At 38.0% G+C, this 20,982-nt stretch overlaps 1 protein-coding gene across 2 annotated transcripts in view; it reads right to left on the bottom strand.

The window, feature by feature from the left end:
* Positions 1-20,982, bottom strand: part of UIMC1 (ubiquitin interaction motif containing 1) — a 93,736-nt gene that overhangs the window by 48,842 nt on the left and 23,912 nt on the right. For both annotated transcript variants that reach the window (XM_045530617.1, XM_045530618.1), the window contains exons 4-6: positions 8,082-8,206; positions 7,279-7,384; positions 6,241-6,977 (exon numbers count right to left, since the gene is read on the bottom strand). In XM_045530617.1, coding sequence (XP_045386573.1) covers positions 6,241-6,977; positions 7,279-7,384; positions 8,082-8,206 — 968 coding nt within the window. The remainder of the gene's footprint in view (positions 1-6,240; positions 6,978-7,278; positions 7,385-8,081; positions 8,207-20,982) is intronic.

The following is a 20,982-nucleotide window of genomic DNA, read 5'->3' as shown; positions in this document are numbered from 1 at the left end:
AAGTTGTATAATGATAGGAAATGTAGTCATTATAAAAAATAAAAGTTGAACAAAACTATCAAAGGACTGAAATACAAGAGCAATAAATACTCAACCTTATTCTTTGAACTAAGCAGACAAGTTTCCTTTTTTAGAAATCTCAAAAAAAGGAGTGAATACTGACATCTAGTGTCCATTTAACAGAATTTTAGCTTCTGAGAATGACTAGTTGACTAAGCCTTCAGTTTCAAGAAGCAAGCAATCAAGGCACTAATAAGTTGTAAGACTCCATCTCATGCCCATAATCCTAGCACTCTGGGAGGCAGAAGTGGGAGGATTGCTTGACTGCATGAGCTCAAGACCAGCCTGAGCTGAGACCCCCGACCCAAGAATGAGACCTCCATCTCTACTAAAAATAGAAAAATTAGCCAGGCATTGTGGCACGTGCCTGTAGTCCCAGCTACTTCAGAGGCTGAGGCAAGAGGATAGCTTGAGCCCAGGAGTTGGAGTCTGCAGTGAGCTTTGATGATGCATGCCACTGCACTCTACCCAGGGTGACAGAGCAAGACTCTGCCTCGAAAAAAAGAGCTCCATCTCTACCTTAGGCTAAAGCATATCTCAAACTTTCTTCAGTGTAATTGTTAAAAAAAAAAAAAAAAAGTTATTATGCATCTATTAAGTGCTAGGCCTGTGCTAATCACTTTACATGCATTATCTCCTTTGATTCTCACAAGAACTTTATGAGGCAAAAACTATTAAATTATTTTAGAAATGTCAAAAGTAAAACTTCAAAAGGTTAAACAATTTGCCCCAAATCATACTTTGTCGAAAGTGGAGCTGGGAGGCCAGGCACAGCGGCTCACACCTGTAATCCTAGCAGTTTGGGAGGCGGAGGGGTGAGGATCACTTGAGGCCAGGAGTTCGAGACCAGCCTGACCAACAATGGCGAGACCCATCTCTACAAAAAAATAGAAAAAAAATTAGCCGGGCATGGTGGTGTGCGCCTATAGTCCTAGCTACTTGGGAGGATGAAGCAGGAGGATCACTTGAGCCTAGGAATTCAAGGTTGCAGAGAGCCAAGGCACTCTAGCCCAGACAACAGAGCGAGACCCATCTCAAAAAAAAAAAAAGTGGAGCTCAGACCTGCCTGCCTCCAAAATCCATCCACTTACTGTTACATTGTTTACTCAAATAATCCTCTCCCCAAGCATTTCAACCTAGAGTCCTAAGAATACCTTCATTTCAATAAACCATTTTAATCTCTAAACTTATACCTTAATGGCAATAATCTGAACATTGGGTAAAGTGAGGTTCTCCCAGAATTTGAACATAAGATAGTAAGCAAGCAAATAAAATTTAATTAGACTACCCAAATACAATAATCAAGGCGAACAGGAAAGCATGATAGGAATAAAACTTTAAAGAAGCTGTGGCCTAATCAAGACATTCTTCAGGCCAGGCGAGGTGGCTCACGCCTGTAATCCTAGCACTCTGGGAGGCTGAGGCAGGTGGATCGTTTGAGCTCAGGAGTTCGAGTCCAGACTGAGCAAGAGCGAGACCCCATCTCTACTAAAAAAATAGAAATTATATGGATGACTAAAAATATATATAGGAAAAAATTAGCCGGGCATGGTGGCACATGCCTGTAGTCCCGGCTACTCGGGAGGCTGAGGCAGGAGGATGGCTTGAGCCCAGGAGTTTGAGGTTGCTGTGAACTAGGCTGATGCCATGGCACTCTAGCCCAGGTAACAGAAAGAGACTCTGTCACAAAAAAAAAAAAAAAAAAAGACATTCTTCTGCCTGAAGAAATACTGTATTAACGGAAAAGGGATAGTTTGCACTGAATCTAAAAAAGAAAATCCCAAAGATCCAGAATGAAGGAGTGTCTTCAACATCACCGCCTGAGAAGTGAACAGGTATATCATGTGGTCATCACAGAAACGCCCTCTGTTGAAGGGTAGTGATAGCTTATCAGGCCTTTCCACAGACCAGTTGAGCCAAAGTTAAAATTCCCATTTTTTGATTACTATCTTAGCCTTCCAGATACCTTCATTCTAGAAGAAGGTATAATAGATGGTAGAGCTGAGTATTCTGGTCACAAAATGTCTCTATTCCACAATAAATTAACAAACTGTCATTCTCTATATATACATGGGCTTGAAATTTGGCAAGTCAAAGTCAGTTCTTACAACCCCACACAATCTGGTTGTTTCAGGGAAACAAATTCCAGCATCTGGACTGAAAAATTAAGGATGAGACTCTAGGCTGGGCACACAGTGGCTCACATCTGTAATCCTAGCACTCTAGGAGGCTGAGGCAGGAGGATCACTGGAGCCTCAGAGTTTGAGGTTGCAGTGAGCTACGATAATGCCACTGCACTCTATCCAGGGTGACAACAGAGCAAGACCCTGTCTCAAAAAAAAAAAAAAAAAAAAAAGGAAATTGAACCCCACTCCTCACTCCCGAACCCTGCCAAAAAAGGGATCAGACTCTGAAAAGTAAGGACCACATAAACATACTATCCACTCCATCTCCCTGCCATAATGCCCTCAAGGTGATCTCTAGGTCTTTATTAACAACTTCCCTATCTTGTGTCAGTGATGCCAAAAAACCGTTATCTGATTCTAAAGCTTTAATAATCTTAATATAGACTAAGCTATGTGCCCCAAAATGAATGCTGCTCCGAGTCCCTATTTCTGGGACTCTCTTACTATCTCAAACACAGGCAGTCTCAAGGAGTCAAGACACAAGGAGTCTCAAACACAGGCAGCTCCAACAAAGCCAGGTTCAACAGAAAATGTTTAACGAACACATAAATTCTTTCTACCCACAGTTTCTGAAAGGAAAAGATCAAGATGAGAGGCAAAATTATAATCATAAGACTGTCATTATTTGCCTCTAAAATTATTAAGTTTGTTTCTGTTTGTTTTGTTTTTTAAAGGTACTATTCTATGTTGGCAAGGCTGCAGTGAACCAAGCATTCTCATACATTGCCAAAAGGAGGCAGTACAAATTTGAACAACCTTTCTGAAAACCAGTTTGGAATAAACAGCAAGTCTTCATGTTCATAACTCTCTAAACCAGCATTTTTCTGGCTCTCTATCCCTAAGGACACTGATCTTAAATAAAGGAAAGTTTCATGTAGAAAGCTATCACAACCAAAATACCCAGCAATAGGAAAATGTTTAAAATATTATGGTCAATTCATAAGCTGGCATATAACATACTCATTAAGAGATAAATCTATGGATAATTTTAATATCATGAGAAAATATTTACATAATATTAAGTAAAAAATACAAAAATAATATGATCTGAACCATACAAAAAGATAAGTAAAGAGAAAAAGAGGAAGGAATGTATCACTGGATGGTGCTTTTAACTTTAAACTATTCAGCATTTCTAAGTGACACCTAAAATTAATGTTAATGCCTATGTTGGATACTTACTAGGTTATCTGCCAAGTTTCTTTTCACTGAGGACTGTCCCTTACTACACTCAGCCCATTAGCAGTGGGCTCACAGCCATTTATACAACTTGACACATACTCACTTCAGGCCACAGCTGACTGGGCTGGTAAGGGCTACTAACCTCAAACGGGCCTCCTTTCCTAGAAATCTGAAATTGGACTTGGGAGAAAGTAAACCTCCTGTAACCTATAATATAGTTTGGGAGCTTTACGATGGGTGCTTTCCACTTATATCACGAGAAACAGAATCAAAGGGTACCAGTTTACAGGGAGAAAAACAAAGCAGATGAAATATAACAATGAGATACAGAAAAACTAGATACCCAATACCTTCTTCAGGTTTGGTTATAGTCCTGTTTTAGAATTTATGAGACACTCTGTCTCCTTATGATAAAGTCCTCTTTTTAATTAAGCTAGCTTAATTTGGTTTGTTGTAGCAAATAGTACCAACTGATAATACTATCTTGTAGTATTTGGTGGCCTATTTATGAAGTTAAGAGTCAAAAAACTTCAGTCTAATTAGATTCTGACTACTTCCAGGCTAGTCCAAAGACACTGCTTTCAAACTTGACACAACACAGAACTTGACACAAGTCTATGCTCTAGAACCCTGGCCCCTGGGACCTTTCAAGCTAACAACTTGAATTATAATAAGTCATTAAGTGTCACTCTTTAGAGTTAAGGTATTGTTTTAAGAAGCAGCACCTCTTAATTATACAGAACAAACAAACAAAACATGTTATCATAAGGATCACCTAACTTTCCTTTGGAAAAGAAGAGCCAGTCACTAGAACTGTTTTTAAAAAAAAGAAAATACCTTCTTTTCCCATACAACAATCTTTCCAGAATGTGGATGAAGAGGATTACTAGGGAAGAATGATCCCTAGAGGTATCCCCAATGAATGACCTTAGGTCCCTTAGAGAGAACTACCATTTGTTGAGTACCTATAATTTCCTACGTATTATTATAATAGGCATTTTACACAAATTCACTTTAACCATTAAAACAACTCTTGAAAGACAGGAATCGCTATTCCCATTTTACAGATGCAAAATTGAGATTCAGAGAGGTTAAACAGCTTGCTCACAGACACACAATCACTAAAACACAAAAGCCAAAATTCAAACTCCAATTCCATGCTCTCTACGCTATTCTATGAAGCCACCTCAGAGCTATCATTTCTTGAACCTTTATCATAATTCAAGACACAGAACAAAACCAAAAACTCAAAGTCCAGTAACAGAAATAACAAAAAAAAAGTACTGTCATAAAACAGAACACTCTTTAAAGTCATAGTTTATAAAGAGTTTGTAATTATATGCTTTCATAATATTTGGGGGAAAATAGGATATAACCTTTCAGATATAATCAGGCTATGTCATAAAGAGGCGAAAAAAGCAACCACAATGTTCCAAAATGGAGATTGGTTTCAGTAAATCATACAAAACTACCACAACCAAAATCAGAAATATACCATTATTTTGGGGAAAAAAATAAACTGGAAAACTATCTGCACTTCATTATCACACACAAAGGACCACTTTCCCTAATACATAAAGGGTACCCATAAACCACTAAAAAAAGAGATTATCAAAAAAGAAAAATGACCATAAGATCTAAACAAACAGAAAAAGAAATATAAATAGGTCTCAGACACATGGGAAAAAAGTTCAGCCTCACAAGCAATAAGAAAAATGCAAATTAAGACTACACTGAGGTACCATCTTTCATCTCTCTGATTGGCAAAGATCAAGAAATCTGAAAATACTGTGTTGGTGTGAGTATGAGGAAACTAGTATTCATACATTGCTGGGGGGAGTGTAAATGTACACAACCTCTATGGAGGGCAATTTGGCAATAGCTAACAAAATTGTAAAGGCATATATCCTTTGCTCCACCAATTAAAACTATAGAAAATTATCCTACAGATTACTTCCATGGATATGAAATGTCCTCTGTACAAGAATTATCACTGCAGTACTATTTCTAATAATAGGAAAATATGAGAAACAACCTATGTCCACCAAAAGGGCTCTGGATAAAATAAACTATGATTCATCTATACATGGTATATTCCACATCTAAAAAACCAAATGAAGAAATTCTTTACCTATTACTATGGAATGATCTCACTGGGATATTAAATGAAAAAAGCAAAGTACAGAAAAATGTGTATATCATTTATGTAAAAGAAGGTAGGAAAAAGAATAGGCATACTGCTTGTGCTACATAAAATATCTGGAAGGATATACTAGAAACTAGCAACACAGATTGAATCCAGAGAGGGGAACTGGTTGGCTGGGGGACAGGGATAGGAGATAGATTTTATTTGTATCTTTTTACATTTCAAGCCATGTGAACATTATTACCTACTCAAATACTTAATTTTAGAAATAATAAAAAACTTTAAAAACAAAAAACAAATTATGGTAAATCCATAATAGAGTATATACTTACTAAGTCTTCAAATATAAACAGGAAATGATACAGGATAAACTATAGTAGGGGAAAGGAATAGAGCTTATACAGAAAAATATATATTTTGTTCAAAAAAATTTTTAACTGTATTTATATATGTATAGAAATAATGATGACTACCTCTTTGGTGCTGGGATTATCAATAACTTTTTTCTTCTTTATATTCTCCTGTACTTTCCTGATTTTCTATAGTGAACACGTATTACTTTAATATTCAGGGGTGAAAAAGACCACAAAAAGAACAAATAGCTAAAATAATCTTTCTTTAACCTGTGAATAAATCATCTTTAATTACAGCATCACTGACCCTTACCTGACCATGACTGGTTGTTGGTTCTTCCTCCAACAAAAGTTTCTCTTTCAAGCTTCTAACTGGGCTTCCTTGAAAATCCTTGGTTTCTGAGTGCCAGACAGATGCCCTAGACTCCTGCCTCTCCTCTTTGTCTTCATCTCCCATATCTTCTGAGATGGCTTCATTTTTTTCACTAGCCTGATCTCCTTGGCCACATTCATTCTGGATCAGAGAAGGAGGTCTAGGTAACACTGGTTCCCCAAATCCCTTTTTTTTAAAAAGCTGCCTCTGAGCCATTTTCAGGCTCTTTTGATAAACCTCCAACTGGCAGAGAATGACCTTGGTATATTGGTTAGGGTCTATTCCAGCAGGGCAGAATGGAATACCCCAGAAGTAGTGTACAGTGCCCCCAATGTCCTGGAGACCTTTGGCATCTGCTGGAGTAGGCAGACAATGCCTCAATGTGTCCCCCCTACCCTGGGTAGCTTTGAGAAAAGCACAACCCCTCCCAGTACTTTCCTGTGGCTTCCCACACTGTGTGTGCTCAGCCAAGTGGCCAGTACATCTGTCAAAACATTTAACGTTCTCATTCTCAAACACTGGCTGGCTTGACTGGTCCCAGCTTCCTGAGCTGCCAGAGACCGGCTCCTCTTCAGTGTTTTCAGTGTGGTCCCAAGGCTCCTCTCTTTCCTCAGCCTCGTTTCCCTGACTGATATGTGAGCCTTTAAACAGTGATGGAGGTACCAGCTGCCATATGCCTGTAGGTATTTGAGAAAAAGTAGGGCTAAGGACAAACTTTTATTAAGAGGGCTTGGTAAGCTATCACTTACCAAGAATTACATAATGTGGTTAAGAAAGGCTCTTCTTTGGGTTTAACTAAATTGTTGGTTTTTCCTTGGAGGTAAAAGTATGCTGGATATTAGTGAGATCTCAACTATTTTCTGATTTAACCTCTTTAATCTCACAAAGGGATTGGGGCATTTCTATATTGCTCAGCATGAGATCCCTCTGATATGGTTATACTTAGTGAATGGAAGGAGTCAGAACAGGGAGACATGCCTTCAGTGGTCTCAGAGTCTGTGGTTTTCTCTTGGTGGGACTGTGAAGACGGTCCAGTGGCCAGAGGTCGAGATCTGGTAGCAGAAGCATCAGAAGGCTGGCAACTCTGAAACAAGTGATCCCACATCAGACCAGTTTATTATTAAAATAGCTACACATGAAGAGTCATAGGAATCACAAAAAAAGGAGGCAACTAAGAGTTTCTCCTCTCCAAAATGTACATGTTCAATTCAAATGAATTCCACAATGTGTACTGAATGCCTATCTGCAAAATGATGTACTAGATCACTACACTAACCCTTTCCTAAAATTAGAGAGGCAAATGGCTCAGGACCTATCTTTGGCAAGTATCCTTCACATTTAAAATTATTTCAATTGCATATATTCAAATCACAATTTAACACTGTTTATTTTTTAAACTGTCCATTTTTTTCTCCATAACCCATTCTAGTTTTTATTCCCTTTGTTCTCTCCCCAAAACAGGGTTAAGGTAAGCACCTTATCTTGCTCCCTCTTTTGGATTGCTGGTATTCAGTAACTCTTTTCAGAAGCTGCCAATTTACTATTCTTTTAAGCCATGGACTGAAAAATCTATGGTGTGGAAGAAAACTCTTTCATATAGAATTAACAAAACACTTCAAATTGGGTTAACCAATAATTTAATACAGACTTCAAAAATTATTATGGGAAGTATTTGTTAGCTGAAAATCCTATAAACGACTACAGCTAGTTCCTAATGCAATTGTAACACCTCAAAAAATACTGCTGATCAATCTCTACAAACTTTCAAATAGCATATTTACATTCAGGCTTTCAGCAATGGCTTTCCTCAAGAGTTCCTCTTCTTCTTCCTCCTGGCTGTTCACCTCCCTAGCTTCCTGCTCACTCATTTTGAGAGCCAGAGCAAACTGTTCTTCTTCTGTCATCTCTGTAAGAGGACAGGGAAAAGAGTGGGAGGGATACCACAAACATTGAATAAACATAGAGGCAAGAAACAGAATTATTAAACTTTTCAACTGAAGATACTACACCACTTAGTACACTTTTACAATCTTATAAATGATGAAAGCTCCAAAAGGGAAGGTGTTGGCCAGGATCATTAGCAGCAATTACAGCAAAAATCCTGAGCTAACTAGACTCTAAGCTTCCATGAAGGCAGAGTTTTTACCTATACTGTTCACTGTTGTACCTCCAGTACATAAAAGAGTTCCTGGTACATGGTAGATACTCAATAAATATTTGATGAATGAATAAATAGAGAAACTGACTCCCACTCTAGAGCTTTTTGCTAAATGCCACACTGTTTTATGATCAACATTTAGCCAATATAATTTTACTCTTCAGGATCCTCTGATTTACCCAGCAGAAAAGAACACTTCTAGTGACCAACTCCAAATACCATTTCCCATTAAAAACAACTGGGGTACACTGGAGAAATGACTAATTCTCTAAGTCTGGAGCATGAAATGTACAAGATAAGCTAGAATATTTGTCATAGCTATGAGCAAGGAATCTATCAGACACTACTAGGATCGTATCAAAAGAACTCAGGAGCCAACTAAGAAAAGTTCTCACTGGCCAAAAATGGAACTGGAACATCAATAAGAACAATGAATGCAATGGATTAAACCACATGAAATATATTTAAATCTGTAAATTCATACTGATATTCAAGAAAAAGATGGCTAACTGGTCACTGTTGAAGAATGTTAAAGAATCGATTATTTTGAAAACCGGTAAATAACAGAATCAAGCTTTTACCCTACTTTTCCTACACAAGTTCTACTAATGAATAACCAAGTAGATGAGAAGTTTCTTTTTTTTTTAATTTATTTTTTATTTTTAGAAACTCTTGTCACCCAGGCTGGAGTGCAGTAGCAATCACAGCTCACTGCAACCTCAAACTCCTAGGCTCATGCAATCCTCCTGCTGCCTCAGCCATAATGTTTCTCTTTATAGAATTATTCCAGCTAATAAATGTAAAAGAAATGACAGAATTAGAATGTTGCCATTTTGTATAATGTCTATGGAGGGGAATTTGGTAATGTCTAACAAACTGCATATAAATTGACCCTTTGACCTAGCAATCCCACTTTAGCAACTTACCCTAGATATACACTTCCAATTAAAAAGAAGTATCAGGAGCAAAAGAGGAAACAACACTACAGATTCTACAGTCATTAAAAGGATCATAAAGAGAATACCACAAATGATTTTATACCAATAAATCTGACAACTTGGATCATGCATTCTCAACATGGGTCATATCATCCCGAAGAGGACAAGAATTGGTTCTTGGGAGGCAAAAGAATCTTACTCTCTTTATGTATAAAACACAGATATACAATCAGTACATAAATAGGACATATAATACATCTGTGGTATTAAAATATCATGCAGATGGCAGTGGTTAGGGGGAAAAAAAGTCTAAAAAGGCCCCTTAGGGTGATAACCATAAAAAAAGGTTGAAACACTGATTTTGGTGAAACAACAAAAAAATCACTGGAAGACACAAATTATGAAAATTGATACAAGAAGAAACAGAAGACCTAACTAGCTTTATATCTATTAAAGACATTGAATTTATAATTTAAAATGTTTCTATAAAGAAAATCCCAAGCCCATATGACACCCATCACCGGTGAATTCTATCAAAGAATACGGAGAAAAGAAATACCAAACTCATTCAGAAAATAAGAGGTTAATTCTCCCCCAAACTGATTTATAAATTCAACACAATCCCAATCAAAATCCCAGCAGCTTGTTTGCAGATACTGACAAGCTGATTCTAAAATTTATATAGGAATGCAAAGAACCCAGATTAACCAAAACAATTTTAAAAATAAAGTTGGACTTCAAGACATTATAAACCTACAGTAACCAAGGAAGTGCGGCAATGGCATAATAATAAACATAATTAAATGGAACAGAACACAAAATTCAGAAATAGATCCACACATTGATGTACAACTGATTTTCAACAAGATAGTCTTTTCAACAAAAGGTACAAGAATGATTGAATATCCATATTAAAAAAAGAACCTTAACCCTTACATCACACTATATATAAACATTAACTTACAATATATCATAGATCTAACTGTAAATGCTAAAACTATAAAAATTCTAGAAAACAGATGAAAATCTTTGTAACCTTGGGGTAGTCAAATATTTCTTAGGACACAAAAAGAAAAAAACCATCAAAGAGAAAAAAAAATGGACCTCATCAAAGTTTAAAACTTCTGTTCTCTAGAACACACTGTTTACGAAAATGAAAAGGCAAGTCACAAATGGGAATATACACAAATGTATGTGTATATTCACAACACATACAATCTGACAAAGGACTTGTATCCAGAATAAAGAACTCCTATAACTAAGTAAGAAATAGGAAATATAATCTTAAAAATAATGGACAAGGCCAGGGGCAGTGGCTTACTCCTGTAATCCCAGCATTTTGGGAGGCCAACATGGGAGGATCACTTGAGCCCAGGAGTTTGAGACCAGTCTGGGCAACATAATGAGACCCCATCTCCACCAAAAAAAAAAAAAAATTAGCCAAGTATGGGAGTGCGTGCCTGCAGTCCCAGCTGCTAGGGAGGCTGAGGCATGAAAATTGCTTGAGCCCAGGAGTTCAAGGCTGCAGTGAGCTATGATCATGTCACTGCACTCTGGCCTGGGCAACAGAGACCCTGTCTCAAAGAAAAAAAAAGGGGCAAGAGATCTGAACAGACATATCACAAAAGAAAACACTATAGCAATGTCCAATAATCACATAAAGAGACCATTAATCATCAGGAAAATGAAAATTAAAATGAGATACCACTAAATGCCACTAGAATAGCTAAAATGAAAAAGATTAACATTTCTAACAAAGTAATTAAATTATCAAGAAAAAACTCATTACATATTCAATTTAAGAAGACAAAAAAGTATAACGCAAAAGAGGCAAATCTAAGTTCTTTGTAATAGTTTGCTTTTCAGGATACCTTATTCCCTAAAGGTTCTGAAAAGGTAAAACTTTGCTGTATTGACTGAAGTATTCTCCAGGCTGAACTCTTGCCCCACCCTTATAACAAGAACTTTAATTTAATAATACAGCATGATTTTGTTTCCTAGTACATAGGGAGGAAGCTCCAGAGCAACTGCCTGGGTTTAAATCTTGATTTTGCCTCTTACTAGTCGTATAATCTTGACCAGGTTACCTACCCTCTGTACCTGGATATTGGTGCTAGTCTCTGATAACCTCCCTCCCCTTTTTATTTTGCCTCTTTTATCTGCTGTGGACATACAAGTAGAACTGCAGTTCCCAACCCCTAGCCATGGACCGATACTGGTCCATGTCCTGTTAGGGACCTGGCCGCAGAGCTCCAGCCGCTCCTCCCTCCCTTCCCACCGCCCCTCCCCCCAGACCATGGAAAAATCGTCTTCCATGAAACCAGTCCCTGGTGCCAAAATGCTGGGGGACCGCTGATGTAAATATACACCTGACTTTAGGAATTTTCATGTAAATACCATGTCTATGTGATACTTGTTTTAGTTCACACACATATAAAACCGAAGTAATAATATTTAGGGCTGTTATGAGGATTAAATAATTTAATGTACATAAAACACACAGAATAGTGCTTAGCATATAAAAAATACTTAAAATGTCAATTACTATTAATGAATAATTATTCATTATTGTTACTATTTATTATTTGAAGAAATTCAGATTTTTAATAGAGTATTATCTAACTTAGTCATTTTATGTATATTATACTGACAGCACACAATTATATAAACTTGACAAAGCCATCATTACACACTTATTTAACCATGATCAGAATTAAAGGGTAAAACGACACTCTCATTACTAGTTATTGTCTCTAATTTTCACATATCAACCATGATCTGAGACTAAAGGCCAATAAACAACACTGTTGACTAAGACACATTTTACCTGACTTCTCTACTATGTAAGATCTCAACAATTAGAGCAAAGAGAAAAGTAAATTGGAATCCCACCTGGAAGATGCTTCTCTGAGGAAAATGTCAGCAAGTGTCACCTTAGGAGCTTCAACTAAATTGGCTCTACTCAGCTTACAAATTACTCTGCTGAGCTAAATGCAGAGTAGTACACAACTTGTGTGAAGCTGATTATGCTGGTCATAATTTACGATGATTAACATCTCCCAACATTCAGGTTAGCCCCAACCACTTAGATGTGCAAACAGGCTGTTAACAATTCAGAACATAAAACTAGATAGTACATATCAAGAGAACCTATATAATTTGTGGGTATTTAAAACAGCTGAAAGAGAACATATAAACACAGATAACTTTTAAAAAATTAACAACAGGCCAGGTGCAGTGGCTCACAGCTGTAATCCTAGCACTAGGGGAGGCCGTGGTGGGAGGATCGCTTGAGATCAGGAGGTCGAGACCAGCCTGAGCAAGAGTGAGACCCTATCTCCACTAAAAATAGAAAAAATTACCCAGGTGTGGTGGCACATTCCTGTAGCCCCAGCTACTTGGGAGGATGAGATAGGAGGGATCGTTTGATCCCAGGAATTTGAGACTACAGTGAGCTATGATGACGCCACTGCCCTCTAGCTGGGGCAACAAAGCAAGACTCCATCTCAAAAAAAAAAAAAAAGATTAACAAGTAAAACTATTTTCCCACCCAAATCTTTTCTTAAGAACTTTCTTTTTGAAAAAAGGGTGGGGGAGGTTTTAGAGAGACAGAAAACATTTTTACCCTTTTTCAGGCCATTCCGTCTGTTACAATAATAGCCATTACTAGGACTGAAAACACATACCAAGACATGTCACATTTTTAGAAATCTCCTACAATTAACATTTTTAATAATCGCATATTAATAACATATCCATACAAACAAAATTCAGTGAAAGTTAAACACCATTTCTTATTTGACAATGCTATCTGATTTTAACATATTTAATGAGCCTAATATGCCTCTCTTGGACATCAAAGAGAGTGTCCAAAAGTTAGTTCAAAGTAAAAAAGACTAGGCTGAGCATGGTAGTTCACACTTGTAATCCCTGCACTTTGGGAGGCTAAGGTGGGAGGACTGCTTGAGGCCAGGAGTTTGGGACCCACCTGGGAACATACATAGCAAGACACTGTCTCTACAAAATATTAAAAAATTAGCTGGGTGTGGTGGCATGTGCCTTTAGTCCCAGTCACTTGGGAGGCTGAGATAGGAGGATCACTTGAACTCAAGAGTCTGAGGTCGATGTGAGCGAGGCTGATGCCACGGCAACTCTAGCTTAGGCAACAGAGTGAGACTCTGTCTCAAAAAACAAAACAAAACAAAAACAAACAAAAAAATTTTAGACAGTGAAAACATTGTTTCCTAGTAGTCTGAACAGAATATATATAATTTTATATATTTTATTATATAAAATTATAATTAATTTTTATTTAATATAATTATAAACTATATAATATATAATTTATTATATAATTTTAATTTGGTTTATAATATTGTAAATTATATTTAATTTTACATTAATGGAATAAAATTCATTTTTGTCTGATGTTAAAACATTGGACTAAACAATAAGAAGCAACTTAATTAAAAAATGGGCAAAAGATCAAGATATCTCACTAAAGAAGATATACACATGGTAAATAAGCATATGAAAAGATGCTCCGCATCATATATCACTGGGGAATTGCAAATTAAAATGAGACACCACTACATACCTATTAGAATGATATGAAAACCGGAAACACTGACAACACCAAATACTAGTGATGATATGGTGCAACAGGAACTGTCATTCATTGCTGGTGGCAATACAAAATGATACAGCCACTCTGGTAGATCATTTAGAAGTTCCCTATAAAACTAAACATACTGGTACCATACAATCCAGCAATAGCATTCTTTGGTATTTGCTGAAAAATTAAATAAGCTGAAAACTTAAGTCCTCACAAAAACCTGCACACAAATGTTGACAGCAGCTTCATTCATAATTGCCAAACCTTGGAAGCAACTCATGTGCCAAATTAAGTAGGTGAATGGATAAAGAGACTATGGTACATTCAGACAATGGAATAAAATTCAGAACAAAAAGGAAATGAGTTATCAGACCATGAAAAGACATGGAAGAACCTTAATCGCATACTGTTAAGTAAAAGAAGACAGTATGAAAAGGCAACATACTGTATGATTCCAACTACATGACATTCTGGAAAAGGCAAACTATGAAAACAGTTTAAAAAAAAAAAAAAAAAAGATCAGTGGTTGCCAGAGATTGGGGAAAGGGATAAACAGGCAGAGTGCAGAAAATTGTTAGGGCAGTGAAACTTCGTATCATACTATACGCATTATACTATAATGGTGGATACATGTCATTACACATTTGTCCAAATCCATAGAATGTACATCAAGTACATACCTTAATGTACTATGGGCTTTTATAATAAGGATGTGTCAATGTACTTCTCTGATTCTAACAAATATATCACTCTGTTGCCAGATGTTGACAGTAAGGGAGGCTGTGTGTGTGTGTCTGTCTGTCTGTTTGTAGGGGCAGGAAGTATATCGGAACTCTGTACTTAGTTTTGTTGTCAACCTAAAACTTCTCCAAAAAACAGTCTACTAAAAAAAATTTTTTTTTAGGTTGGCCTGCTAGCGCCTCAAGAAGCGCTACTTGCATCTGCCATAAAAGTACTTTGTGGGCCGGGCGAGGTGGCTCACGCCTGTAATCCTAGCACTCTGGGAGGCCGAGGCGGGTGGATCGCTCAAGGTCAGGAGTTCGAGAGCAGCCTGAGCAAGAGCGAGACCCCATCTTTACTAAAAATAGAAGGAAATTATCTGGCCAACTAAAAATATATATACAAAAAATTAGCCAGGCATGGTGGCGCATGCCTGTAGTCCCAGCTACTCGGGAGGCTGAGGCAGTAGGATCGCTGAGCCCAGGAGTTTGAGGTTGCTGTGAGCTAGGCTGACGCCACAGCACTCACTCTAGCCGGGCAACAGAGCGAGACTCTGTCTGAAAAAAAAAAAAAAGTACTTTGTGTATAGATTCAACTCAATCTCAAAATTCCAACATGCATTTTTCTAGCACTGAAAAACTGATTCTAAAATACATATGGAAAATTATAAAATTTATATAGAAATGTAAAGGATCTAATACTATGATGATTGCATCATGAAGAAATGTAAAGGATCTAGAGCAGCTAAAGCAATCTTTAAAAAGAAAGAAAATAGAGGAATTACTTTGCCTGACATCAAAACTTACTATACTTAACAGTAATCAACACAGTGTAGCAGTGACCTAAATATCAACAAAGGGATCACTGCAACAGAACTGAGAGTCAGGAAACACCTATATAAATAATTTCCTAAAAATGAACCAGGGCAATCTCAAAACAGAAAATATTTTCAACAAAATGGTAGAACTACTGGAAATCTATATGGAAAAAAATGACCCTTGACCACTATCTCAAACCACACTCAAAAATTTATCTGGGTACAGTCAGCCCTCAATATCCAAAGGTTGCACATCTGTGGATTCAACCAACTGTGGATCAAAAATATTTGGGGGTCGGGGGAGAGAATTGTTCTGTCTATACTGAACATACATTTTTTTCTTGTCATTATTCCCTAAACAATACAGTACAAAACTATTTAAATAGCACTGACATTATATTAGGTGTTATAAATAATCTAGAGATGATTTAAAGTACATGGAAAGACATGCATAGGTTATATGCAAATACGACACACCATTTTATATAAGGAAATTGAACATACATGGATTTTAGTGTTCTCACGGAGTCCCAGAACCAATCCCCTATGAATACTGAGGGACAACTATACAACTAAACATAAAAGCCAGAACCATAAATCTTCTAGAAGAAAATGGAAGAATAACTTTACAATCTTGAGGCAGGCAAAGATTTCTTAAACAAAACTCAGAAAGCAAAAATAAAATTTGAAAACTTCTGCTCAACAAAAGACACCACACTAAGAAAATGAATAGGCATACCACAGATTGGAAGAAACTATTTGTAATACTACCATAAAGTCCTGTAACTCAATAATAAAGACAAAAAACACACCAGCCTGGACAACATAGTGAGATTTTTGTCTCTACAAAAACAAAAAACAAAAAAACACTAGCCAGGCATGGTGGCGTGTGCCTGTAGTCTCAGACACTTGGGAGGCTGAGGTAGGAAGATTGCTTCAGCCCAGGAGTTCGAGGCTGCAGTGAGCTATGATCACACCACTGCACTCCAGCTTGGCTACAAGAGCCAGATCCTGTCTCTAGGAGAGGAAGGAAAAAGACAATTCAGTTCTTTAAAGGGGGTTAAACATTTGAATAGATGCGCCACAAAATAAAATATACAAATAGCCAATGAAAACATGAAAAAGTGTTCATTAGACATCAAGGGAATACAAATTAAAACCAGAATGAGATACTAGCACACACCCAGTAGAACAGATAAAATGAAAAAGACTGACAACACCAAATGTTCTTAAGGTTGTACAACAACTGGAATGCCCATATACATTGCTGTAGGGAGTATAAAATGGTAATCACTTTAGAAAACTGTTTGGTAGTTTGCTATAAAATTAAAACATATCTACACTATGACCCAGTAATGAAAAACATGTCCACTAAATGACTTAGAATGTTTGTGGTAGGCTTTATTTATAACAGACAAAAACTAGAAACGTCTCACGTTTCCATCAATGGGATAATGGATTTGAAAAAAAACTGTGTTATGTTCATACACTGAATTGCCTCTCAGCAGTTGTGGTACACATACAAGGATGAATCTCAAAAATCATTATTCTGGGATGTCAGAGATAAGGGAGGCATCCACATGTACGGGTAGCCCAGTGCATGAATCAGAGCCCAGATGGACCAAAAAGAGTATTCCAAACTGAGAAATGGCCCGGCATGGGGTGTTAGAGCTCAAATGAGATGAGGCGGGTATCCACCCAAGGAAAAAGGTGGCAGTAGAGATAGGAGGTAAGTAGCATATGAGGGGACTTAATAAGTGTAATGGAAGCCAGGTTTTTTCGTTGTTAAAGACAGTTACACATATAGAAAGAGAACTAGAAAAAACCATAGATATTGGATTGAAATTAGAAGAATCAATGTGAACTCATTAGTTTCAATATAGACAGATATAGTAGGTAGATAGGTATTTACATGTATCTACACCCTAGCTTTGTCCACTAAGGGGGCCTGGGAACATCAACACCAATAGCAATGATCATACCTACACCCAAATCCTGGCTTCCAAAAACCATTTTTCACTCAAATGAATTTGGGCTCTTTAGAGAAACGGCTAATTCCATGGCTAGCAAAGGGAAAGCTCAAAATGAGCCTACAGCAATTTAATGTGCCAGAAAGCAAGTTAGTGTTCAAGAAAAATAGAAATAAGTCAAAATGAGACATAAGATGGCTTCTGAATGGGCTTACACTGGCCATATTAAGGACAGTTTAGCATTGTGCCAGTTGCGTCCTCCAAAAAACAGACACAGAGATGGAGTAAAAAAAGCATAACAAGGATTTACTGGAAGTGGGGGTTTGGAGACCTGTAAAAGAAAAAAGAGAGGGGAAGCAAAATTAGGAAGGAAAAGCCTACAGACTTCAATGTAAATTTGATACCTATAAAGGAAAAGAGGAGAGAAAACAGGATTGGGCAAAGAGAGCTCAGATAGCAATGTAGATCTGACATTCATCCAACAGAACAAGGAGCTCTAAGGCAAAGATTGACCATTAGAAGACTTCCACCTTGGACAGAAAGAGCCAGGCCCTAGTACACTTGCCAGGCTTAGTCATTGCCTAGGGGCTGCCTAGGAAGAGACTGGCCTCAGGTCAAAAGTTGAATCAGATCTTCAAATGATGAAACTGAAAGCTATGGGCTAACTGTACTCTCCAACTGAACAGCAAGCTTCCTTTTTTTTTTTTTTTCTGAGACAGAGTCTCACTCTGTTGCCCATGCTAGAGTGCCGTGGCATCAGCCTAGCTCACAGCAACCTCAAACTCCTGGTCTCAAGCAACCCTCCTGCCTCAGCCTCCCGAGTAGCTGGGACTACAGGCATGTGCCACCATGCCCGGCTAATTTTTCTATATATATTTTTAGCTGTCCATATAATTTCTTTCTATTTTTAGTAGAGATGGGGTCTCGCTCTTGCTCAGGCTAGTCTCGAACTCCTGACCTCGAGCGATCCTCCCACCTCAGCCTCCCAGAGTGCTAGGATTACAGGTGTGAGCCACCGTGCCCGGCCTTGATAAAACAATTTTAACCATGTAATCACAGTGAACACCATCAATAATAAGACCAACTGAAATCATGTACCACCTGACAGAATGTAATAAAAAGGACACAGCATCAGTTCTATAAAATTCCTGTCAATGATAATATCCTGAATCAAATAAAAATATAAAACAATTAAGGAACATCTTACAAGATAACTGGCCTATAATCTTTAAAATGAGTCAAGGTCATAAAGGTTCAGGAATGACTAAGGAACTGCGTTAGACTGAAGGAGACTAAAAGAGACATAAAATAAAACGTGATTGCTATAAAAGACCACTGGTGAAACTTAAACTGGGCCCAAGAATTACATGGTAGTAATGTATCAACATTAATTTCTTGATTTTGATAGTTTGCATTATGATTATGTAAGAAAATATACACACACTAAAGTACATACGGGTAAAAAGACATGCTGAAAGAAGTCAAACATAAATGAATATCTACTTGTATGATTTCATTTATATGAAATCCACAGGCAAACTAGTGACAGAAATCAGAAAGTGGTTGCTTCTGGAGATGTGTAGGGAGGTGGGGTGAAGAAATGGTTAGAAAGGGGATACCAGAGAACTTTCTAGGGTGACAGAAAATTTCCATATTCTTCATTTGAGCAGTGGTTCTAAGAGTATATACAATTGGCAAAACTCACTAAAATAATGACTTCTAGGTCTGTGGGGGTTTTCTTTGTTTGGTTTGGTTTTGTCTGTTTGTTTGTGTTGTTTTGTTTTGTTTGAGACAGAGTCTAGCTCTATTGTCCAGGCTAAAGTGCAGTTGTGCAACTGGCATCATTATAGCTCACTGCAACCTTGAACTTCTGGGCTCAAGCAATACTGTCTCAGATTCCTGAGTAGCACACAACACTGTACTTGGTTAGCTTTTTTATTCTTTATAGAGATAGGAGGTAGTCTCACTATGTTGCCCAGGCTGGTCTTGAACTCCTGGCCTCAAGTGATGCTCCCACCTCAGCCTCCCAAAGTTCTGGGATTACAGGTATGAGGCACCATGCCAGTCAGATCTGTGTGAGTCCTGGGAGATGTCCTGGTCTGACATCTCGCTCCAGCCTAGATGACAGAGCAACACCCTGTTTCTTTAAAACACACACACACACACACACACACACACACACACACACACACACACACGATTCCATTTATATGGAATGACCCGAAATAGGAAAATCTATATTGAGGGGGTAAAAAAATTAATAGAAAGTAGATTAGTAAGAAGTTGCCTAGTGTTAGGCATTACGAGGGATATGGGTAAATAATAAAGATATGAGGTGCCAGGCATGGTGACTCACTCCTGTAATCCTAGCACTCTGGAAGGCTGAGGAAGGAGGACTGCTTGAGGCCAGGAGTTCCAGACTAGACTGAGCAGGACACCCTGTCCCTATAAAAAGAGAAAGATTAGCAGGGCATGCACCTGTAGTCCCAGGTTCTTAGGAGGCAAAAGCAGGAGGATCGCTTGAGCCCAGAAGTTTGAGGTTGCAGTGAGCTATGATGACACCACCGCACTCTAACCTGAACAACAGAGCAAGACTCTGTCTTTAAACAAAAAAAAAGGCGGGGCGCGGTGGCTCACGCCTGTAATTCTAGCACTCTGGGAGGCTGAGGAGAGCGGATCATTTGAGCTCAGGAGTTTGAGACCAGGCTGAGCGAGACCCCGTCTCTACTAAAAATAGAAAGAAATTATATGGACAACTAAAAATATATATAGAAAAAATTAGCCGGGCATGGTGGCACATGCCTGTAGTCCCAGCTACTCAGGAGGCTGAGGCAAGAGAATTGCTTGAGCCCAGGAGTTTGAGGTTGCTGTGAGCTAGGCTGACGCCACGGCACTCTAGCCTGGGCAAGAGAGTGAGACTTTTGTTGAGCCTAAGAAATACTGATTTATAGAAATGCCGCCTGTATTTTTAGAGACAGATATGATTTCAGAAGTCAAGCAAGGCTTTGCCTTAAAGGAAAATGTAAACATGTTAGTTCACATATCAAAAGCCGCCTCTCCTCAGGAGGGTGTCTCAATGGTCAGTAGCAGCTGCTTTCCAAGGCAACAACACTGCAATCTGGGCCTATGGCTCTCACCTGTTTTGAAAGACAAAGCAGGTCTTGCCTAGAGCCATAGGTTGCCAGAGCTGATCAACAAAGACAGGCCCCAGAGATGAAAGCTGATCAAATAGATATGCTAAGAGCTGATCAAACAGATACGCTGCCCTAGCCGGGCTCAGACGGAAACCATGTGTTTAAAGTAAATAACATAAGGCACAGCTCATGTTGACTTCTAAAATGTCTCTGTTTTTGCTAAAGTAATAGCCTTATCATAAAACTGTTTGCCCTAAGAAGATTTTATAACTCATTGTTCACTTAGATAGAGTTAGTTAAAGATCTGTAGTAGCCTTTTAGAAGACTTTG

Source organism: Lemur catta, chromosome 18 (genome assembly GCF_020740605.2).
Source record: "Lemur catta isolate mLemCat1 chromosome 18, mLemCat1.pri, whole genome shotgun sequence".
Taxonomy (NCBI): Eukaryota; Metazoa; Chordata; class Mammalia; order Primates; family Lemuridae; genus Lemur; species Lemur catta.
This window is presented reverse-complemented; position numbering and strand designations above follow the sequence as displayed.